The 9,447-nt window shown below is 37.4% G+C and overlaps 1 protein-coding gene across 2 annotated transcripts in view; it reads right to left on the bottom strand.

Moving 5' to 3' along the window:
- Positions 1 to 586: 586 nt before the first annotated feature.
- Positions 587 to 9,447, bottom strand: part of NEK7 (NIMA related kinase 7) — a 152,547-nt gene continuing 143,686 nt past the window's right edge. The window contains exons 10-11 of one of the 2 annotated variants that reach the window (XM_032770907.2): positions 1,650 to 3,262; positions 587 to 1,353 (exon numbers count right to left, since the gene is read on the bottom strand). In XM_032770907.2, coding sequence (XP_032626798.1) covers positions 3,152 to 3,262 — 111 coding nt within the window. In that variant the 3' untranslated portion in view covers positions 587 to 1,353; positions 1,650 to 3,151. The remainder of the gene's footprint in view (positions 1,354 to 1,649; positions 3,263 to 9,447) is intronic. The other variant, XM_032770908.2, reaches the window with a different exon arrangement.

The raw sequence follows: 9,447 nt of genomic DNA on the forward strand, positions 1-9,447 counted from the left end.
GATTCTACAGTCTTTACTTACATGGTAATTCTATGTATTTACATTAAGTACTATTTAGTGTGAGCAAGTTGTAGAACCTGATCCTTAAACAGGGGTAAATTTCATTTACCCTTTGTAAACTTCAGTATATTACACTAGGCTGCTCAGCATTTTCATCTTCATTGAGTAACTGTTTGCAACACCTAAGATTTAACTGAATCATCTCTATACCATTATTTAAATGCTTTTAAAATAAGAATTACTTATTTTACTCAACATAAGGTTAAATCATCAATTTAAAAAAAAAAAAGCCTTAGCATTTTTAGGTGTATTTTCTAACTCAACTATTCCCGTAATTTTCTTACCATACAGCCTTCCAGAAATAATTTTTGCCTAAAATATTACTTTCTTCAGGAAAAGTGGTGTGCATATTTGACCTAAGTAGAGGTTAAAATAAATAGACTATCTTATAGAAATAACTTCACTGCGTACAATTTTTTCAATCCTTGTAAATGTTGTTTATCAGAAACAGAACAGATTAAAAGAATGACTTGAATAATTTTGCACACTAACAGCTATTCCTGGTGGTCAAGCAAATACTACTCTGTTCCCTGTTTTAGCACAAACTATTTTATTTAATTTCAAATCTTATGGAACACAATAGTCACCAAGAACTAGTAAATCAATTGATATATTCAATAGAAGCTCAAAGTAAAGGTTGCCAGACAGAGATAGGGAAGACATGGGCCCAATCCTGACAACATTTACACATGACTATTTTTACTCACCATAGTAGTCTCAATGAAGCCCCCAAAGATTACATTCAATACACACAAAACAGCTAGACGAAAAACTAAGGATTCATCCTACAACAAAGCAGCTTTGTCATTAAATCACAAAACAGATTCTCAGCTGATTTAAATCAAGGCAGCTACACCACTTTCAAGCAGCTGAGGATCTGTCCCAGATGTATAAAAAAATACTGCATTTTTTAAAACAAATAGTTTTCAATAGAATGTCATTTCTTAACATTTAAAAACTTTTCTGTGTGTTGAAACTTGTCTATAAATCCATAGCTAGGTTCTTATTTTTTTATGAATTATGTCAAATCAAAGGAAGGTTCCTATCAAAGAAACAGAACTATTGCTGCACAGTGTTCATTTTACTATCTATGCAAACTTGTTTAATAAAGTAAATGTGGAAAAACCACCATTATAAATGTTGAATGCATAGTGAACTTAATGTATACAGATCCAATATTTACATGTAAGTATTGAATTTTTACTTTTTCCTGACTTTTTGTATCAAAAAAGATTTAAACTAACTACATCTCAACAATAAAGCTGTTATCAATAAAATTCTCATTGACCACGTCTACACTACGCGCCATTTCGGCGTGTTAAAATCGATTGCTCGGGGTTCGATATATCGCGTCTGGTCTAGACGGGGATATATCAAACCCAGAGCGCGCTTAGATCGATTCCGGAACTCCACCAAAACAAACGGAGTTCCGGATTCGACATGGTGAGCCGCGCACATCGATCCCGCGCGGTGAAGACGGGTGAGTAAATCGATTTTAGATATTCGATTTCAGCTACGCTATTCTCGTAGCTGAAATTGCGTATCTAAAATCGATTTTCGCGCGTAGTCTAGACGGGGCCATTGTCAACCTTGCAGCAATGAACCACTTTGACAGCTTTATGTGTTTGTTTAAAAATATGGTCTTGAAATTCTGAGAAATTAGACCTCAATTTTCATCCGTATTTATAAGTACAAAGTATTGGTGTGTACTTACTTTCACTTCCAAATAAAATAAATCATTCATGCATACAAAGTGACCAATATAAGTGTAACCAAAATATTTTGAACTTACTTTCCAACTCAGATAAAATATTGGTGAAATGATAACATTTTAAAGTATAATCAACAAATATGCTGACTACACAAATAAAGCAGCACTGATTTTTTTTCTTTAAATACAAAAGCTAAAGTAACTTTTATAGCATATAAAACGATGTTTTTAGGGCTATAAAAAAAAGATAAGGTACATAATACAACCAGGTATTTTTATGAAACGTGTTTGTATTACAGTGAACAGTTGTATTTTGGGCAATAGGCATTGGATTAAAAAAGTATTTTTAGAAGGAATTAAAAATACAGTAGTATACGGTCATCCAAAGAATTTAAAAACAAAATCTAGAAACACCACCACAAACAGAAATCCCTAGGGAGTTGTAACTTAAGGCCCTCATCCTTCAAACAGGACTGTTCAGACAGCCATGTGACTGTGCAGACGAACCCTATTTACCACAACAGGAAGCTACAAGGGTTTTAGGATCTGACTGTGCACAGACCCACTGAAGTCAATGAAGTGTTGCACAAGTATGCAGGTGAAGCCATACCAATCAAATTGCAAGTATGGGGTTTAACCTGGCCAAACCAAACCCTTAAAGTCAATTTTCTGGGTTAATTTAAGTCACAATAACACAAAGAAAAGGGACAAGTTACAGAGATTTTTGAGTGTCTGACAATTTTGCCAAAAAAACTTTTTCTCACATTTAACAGTTGCCATTTCAGCCAAACAGCTAATCAGATGGTTTCCACCTTCACTTATCTTGAGAAGATGGACTGCAAACTACGTACAACTCATTATAAAATACATAAAAAACTCTTACAATTATTTCCCTTGTAGAACAAAAATTAAAATAAACTCATTAATTGTGTTGATTCATAACTTCCGTAAGTTATACAAAGTGAGAAAGATTCAAACCTTCTGTTTCTAGGTAATAAGCCTAATATGCATATCGTGCAAAACTGCAGTGCTATGATGTTTTAGAACTGAATTCCCAACTGATTGCAATTTTGTTATTAACACAATACATTTGAAAATACATTTGAAATCGCTATTTTTAAAGTTGTCAGGAACCACTGTTTTCCATAGTATACTTTACATTTTAAATCTGTTTTTTCTTTACCATTTAAACGTATATTTTTAAACTACAACTGGTAAAAAATAGCTCAGGAAGCTTGTGTGTAAACTGGTTCACAGTTCAAAGCACATCAGTCTGTTCTGAATAACTACATTTATGTAACGCAGATGAAAAAGGGGTGGGAGGATTTGCACAAAAATACTTGAAAATTTCTGGTTCTTTTCTTCATGATTTTTGTCTATTCAGCTGCTTGCAGTGTGTGCATGCATACGTTTCGCTACATCATAGACATAGGCTATGTCTGGTCGCCTCTCTGGATCCGGGTTGATGCATATGTTAACTAATTGTCGCAGCTAGAAAAGGAAAACAATTATTATAAGAAAGCCAATAAATAATACCAGATGACAAGTGTTAGTAGTGCTTTCTCAAGTTCTTACATGAAGTAAGAATGGCTGAAATTGTGGAAGTGTAGTAGGACTGCATTTAGATTTACTATATACCCCAGATAATCATTTCACTTTTATGACATTTCATTGTACTTCCTCAGACTGAATACCAGATTAAGGTCCCTATCCAGTACATACATGAATAACTTTATACATATATGTAGTCTTATTTTGAACTATTTATCTGAATTCAATAGCGTGACTTGTGTGTGTTGTTTGAGGTCTTATATTCTAAAATGCTGAAATTGAGTCACAGTATTGATTAGATCTATACGGAAAGTTTGTCATGAAATTAACACTTCAAAGACCTTTAGATTAGGCTCTATTTTTTTCTTATTGAATTAAGTGCACAACTTGCAGACAGAAACATACACAAGCATGCCTCAATCTGGAAGCACACATATCTCTATTATGACAAGCTCCAGAGTCCACTGAGCCCCTCAGAGTCCACAAATTTAGAAAAAGATGGCCTGGGATACAGGAGAAAGGCTACTGGAACGTCTAGGTACTCCCTGTTGCTCTTTGGAAGGTGGAAAATGGTTAGGATTCTTCTTCCCTCCATAGTTCCTTTCTGTGACATTAGAAGGTATCTAGCCAGTCTAGTGACCTTTCAGATGGAGCAAATTTGTCATCTATTTCAAATTTTGCATATTCTCCAAGGCAGTCTGCACTATGGAACCTGATTCCCTAGATACTGCTTATTAGAATACAAGCCCTTACCAGATAAAAAATTCTTCCTACACTTTTCTCTTAAATCACTGTGTCAAACCCTCCTGAACCTCCTTACCACAATCACAAATTTTTGATCCTCCCTGACGTTTTGTCAAATCCTCCAAGGCATCCGTACCATCAAAAGTACTTGTATACAAAATATGCATGGACAATTACTGTAAAACTGTAGCTGTGATTACTGCACCAAATACAGCCTTCTGGAACCTCTGCCGGGCACCAGGAACAGTGGCTCCTTCACCCTCATGATTATTCAAAGGCATGATGAACTGCACATTCAAATATGCTTTCATACAGCAGTGGCACAATAAATGCATTGGCCACAAATCTCTTTAAAAAACCCCAAAAGGATGTTAAATTATATGAACTAAATGCACAGGAGTCAGAAAATTCAAGCACTAACTTAACAATATTGCACTTAATGTTTTTATTTTCTGAGTTCTGGACACTTAAATTTTCAAACAAACAATGTCACATCTATGTATGGTAATTTTTTTTTCATTTAATGACACCTCTACAGTATCCAAAAAGATTATTTCACTTTGACAAGGAGAATTTCAGTATTTTGTTAAATGCAAAATATTTTGAGGAGACACATTTAAGTTAGTGTTGAAAATGTAGTGGTCCATTTAAAGGTTAGAGAGGATGTTTTTTTTTTTTAACAAAAATTAATTGCAGTAAATTTGGTAGTAGACTCTTTTAAATACACAGACACTTTGACTATACTAATCATGGGAATTTAAAAGAAATTGTACCACTTCTCGCAGTCAATATTCAGAGCTCTGTTCCGTTAACAAAAGAGAACAATTGGGTTAAATCATTTGGGAAGGAGTGGGGGTGGAGCGAATACTGAAGTTAATAAAATATAAGTGTTCTTTAATCATAAAAAGTTGCCTTTCTTCAATGCAAAAGATATAAGAGTCTAAAATCCCACATGGAATAAACAGGAGGAACATATCATGAGCCACCAGACAGGTAGATCAGCAAATTAACCAGGCCAAATGCAGAGCAGCTCAGCCAGCACACAAGACCAATAGGAAGAAAACTGCAGAGGAATTGTGGCCCCAGCCTTGCAAAAAGAATCCTGTAAGTAAACCCCATTTGTAAGAAAAATATAAAGATATTAAATGTAATCTCTTACAAAATATGGCCCTGATCCTGCAAAAATTTACAAATATGCTTAATTCACCCTGTGAGATGTCGATAGGATTTCTCATAGTGCATAGAGTCATGCTTAAGTCCTTGAAGGTTTGGGGCATAAATAGCTATGAATAGGGGAATGAAAAACATCATGTTCTTTTATTCATTTTCATTTAATATATGTCAAATAGACTCACTATAGGCAACATAACAGAAGTTTGTCTTCAAGGGAGATTTAAATATGAAAAGGGTAGGGAGCCTTGCTCAGGAAGGTCACTCTATCCTTCTTTCATGCTACTGACTATGCATGGAGGTGTTTATCTCAGAAGCTGACAAAAGGATGGTAAAGTTTGCCCCCACAGATTCATAACCCCTGCTTGACTATGTGATATTTTTATTAATTTCTTAAGCAAGCTGAACTTCTCTCTACCTGAAAGTGCGTATTTCAGCCCTAGAATCTTGATACAGTTACAACGACATCTTCCTGTGAAATTACTACTGTTAACACACCACTTATTATGTAATAGTACAAAGCTTCAGAAGTGGACATGGAGATTCACTCCTAAGGAGGACCAATAGTCAAAATGGCACCACTAATCAGCAATGTTTTTAGCCCTAATCATCCTTTATAGCCACAATTGTTTGTAAGAATTTTCAAATATATGTGAAATGTGGTGTCCTGATTGTCCACCTTTTGCAATTTCATATCTCTGGAACTTTTCAGTGTATAGAAGAATTGCCTCATTTCTAGAAAATGTTTGTAAGGAGGCTTCCCAAAGAGACCGTGTCTCTTTTATGCAAAGCTCCTTTGTATGTATTCCCCACATCCAAGCCAGAATACACTTGTGGCTACTCCAGTGTGGTTCGGAGGAATGTGGTTCGGAGCCCTTGTCCACCAGCAAGTCAGTATATGTAAGAGTTATCTGTCCTTTCAATACAGTCCATGAGTTCAGGTGCCTTGAGATTAATGATAAACTGTGGACTCACTGAGACTACCTTATATGAAGCCATATTATGGATACCACAAAAAACACTTCTTTGGGTCAGGAGTCTGTATCTACAGCTTGATCCTTGCTCATAACTGCTGGATCTGACAAATCTTTTCTGATGCATCAAGAATGTGCAAGAATCTGTCCTGGGCCCAGAAAAGCTCAGAGTTTAGCTGTGTCTAATAGGGTTCATCAGTACTTTAAAGAACAAACTGGGACTGTGGAGTCACCAGGGTTCATGATAACATCATGATGGTGGCACACACTGATTCTTGGAATTCTTGCTCAGTGTCATCCTTGAATAACCAATCATGTGGAAAAAGTAAATTATTCTCTCTCATCCTGCACAGGAAAAATGCTATGACCATGAAACATTTTGTAAACACGAGAATATCAGAAGTGTTATACCGATCTTTTGTGAAAGGAAAGGAGACAGTTGTTGCTAAATTACCTGATGTAGGATTCTGGCTTCTTTTCCCACTGCCAGGAGTATCTATTTCAATAATTAAGGGAAGCCTCTGTCAGGCCCTCTGGTTCTCATAAAACTATGGAAGAACAGCAGAGATTGACAAACCCTGGGAATAAAGCCTAGGATTTTAATGTCAGCAGGCTATACTGCAGGGATAGCAATGTTGTCCTGTCAGGCACTGGATGGCCATCAGGCTCTGTGCTGAAGGCTGTGACTGAGCTGGAGGGACCTCCTATTGCATCTCCTCACTGCATCCTTCTTTGGCTGATTATGCTGCTTAACTTACTTTGTGGACTTAGCACAGTGACTGCCTTTAGCCTGGAGCTTAGCCTGACAGGGAGCAGTAGCACATACTTCTTAAGCTTTAACAGGTTTGTCAGCCACCAAATGAATAAATGTCCCTCAAGTCAGAAAAAAAAGACTTAAACCTGTGACAGGGAAGAACTTTGCACTGAAAACCTGAAATTTTGGTAAAGACTCAAGTTTTAAATTGGAAAAAATTATTCCTGTTCAGAGCAGGAAAAATTCTTGCTGACTACTCTCTCAGTGCAGGCAGGAAAACCAGCAGAGAATACTGCAACTCTGGATCTGCTGGCTTTTTTTCAGCTTAAATACTGCTTGGACATCACTGAGGAGTGTATGGAATCCCTATCAGTTAGGATTGCTGCCCATGTACTCTTGAGAAATCACAAAGGGATCTAAATCAGGATATAAAGTTCTTCTCCACTCCTCAACACACAAAATAATGCTTTGTGCTAGATGCTGTGGCCATAATTTTAACAATGGTTAGTGATTCTGGTTGTCCAACTGGAGGCACCATGAAGGAGCCTCATTTTCACAATGGACCCCACTGTCAGAAAAAGCAGACTTTTATAAGGTATTCCAATAGTTGCAGACCCAAAAATTGTGATACCCAAAGTTACTAGTCACTTGAAAATCTTCGTTTGTGATTTACTGCGGGGGAAATATGTCACAACTTCTACTGCAATTCGGGTGACCAGATGAGAGATGTGAAATATCGGGATGTGGGCGGGGGGTGGTGGTGCCGGCAAAGCGAAAAACAAAACAAAAAAAAAACCCACACCCAAGAGCTGGTGGTGGAGGAAAAAACAAAAACAAAAGAGCTGCCGGAGCATAGGAAAAATGGGGGGTGGGCAGGGCTGAGCGCTCACCGGCAGCTCCACGTCCCCCAGCACCAGCTCACCTCCGCTGCACCTCCACCTCCCCTGAGCTGGCTGCAGCGTCCTGCTTCTCCCCTCTCCCTCCAGCGCTTGCCCCACCATACAGCTGATTAGCTCAAGCCTGGGAGGAAGGGGTAAGGAGGAGGAATGCAGTGTGCTTGGGAAAGAGGTGGGGCCACGGCGGGGATTTGGGGACAGATCCAATGGGGCAGGGAGAGGCAGAGTCAGGGCAGGGCCGGGGGTGGGGCCCAAGCCCCCTCCGCCTATGCGCTGGAGGGCAAAATTTTGGGACTATTCACATCCTGACCGAACATCGGTCGGGACGTGGGACAAACAAATAAATATCAGGACAGTCCCTAAAAAATCGGGATGCCTGGTCACCCTAACTGCAATTTTATTGGGCAGCACTTTACAGCTATGAGAAATGTGGACAAATATACAAACGCGAAAATCTATCAACATGTGTATCTTTGGATAACTTCCTATGAAGCTATGATCTCATAATACAGATGCTGATCATTAAAATAAAGATCAGCCCTATAATAAGTTAGTTTAATTTTAAATGCCAGTTTTATCTCAGAACTAATTAAAATTAGCATACAGGAAATGTATTTTAACATTTCTTTCATTTTGTAACTACAGTGTTTATACTCCTGTTTGAGAGTACGCACAGACAGGGACACAGTGAATTTATTCTTTTATCAAATTAATCTTTACAGAACATCAGGCATTCAAATGGGTTTCAGGAGTACAGTAATCTCTAAACTTTACTGCTCAACTGAGTACAGTTCCAACCTGGATAAAAGTCTGAGGTCTAAATTTTCTAGTGCAGATGAAAAGGACATCACCATAATCTGACAGATAACACTTAGTCTGTTTGTTTCGTTTTCAGTAGTTCCAAGTCTGTACAGTATTTTCAATCACAATAAAAGCTACATTTGTAAGAAAAAAAGTCATTTACTAACATGGCAATTTTTCAAAGGTTTTTATACTAGGCAAGATTCTTTATGTCACAATGGATCAAAGTAATATTATTACAGTCTCTTAATACTTTATATATATTTTACTACTTTTGTTAAGTAACTACTTCCTATATTTATAAAGGGTATTGTAGCTCTTGCTCTTTTAGTTTGTTACAAAACACTAGTACTCCAAATGATTTTAAAAACAACTGATTTATCCTGTGTGTGTGAGCACATCTATTTTGTAATGAGGAAAATACAACGTTTTGCTTTGTATTGCTTTTCAAAACTGGAAACTGTACAGAGTAAGTAAAAGGTGGAATCTATTTCCCTTTCCCATTCTAAGACTTTCTGTCTGGGCCAGACTTTGATATTTGCCCCTTGGCTGAGAATCCGCATATCCAACTTCACACTTAGCTGCAGTGAAGTAGCCCTGCAGGCAGGCCAACTTCAACGAACCACTAGTGGTATCATCATTAAAATCCTGCTGAAGGTCACCATGGTAACTGCCTGCTGAGGCTTCACTGCTGCACTTGGCATCTCCTAATCAGCTACCATGTGAAATGCAAATTCAGACAGTCTGAAAATTAGTCAAGAAGAATAGAGGATGAGGATGCCGATA

This window comes from Chelonoidis abingdonii, chromosome 7, assembly GCF_003597395.2.
Source record: "Chelonoidis abingdonii isolate Lonesome George chromosome 7, CheloAbing_2.0, whole genome shotgun sequence".
Taxonomy (NCBI): domain Eukaryota; kingdom Metazoa; phylum Chordata; order Testudines; family Testudinidae; genus Chelonoidis; species Chelonoidis abingdonii.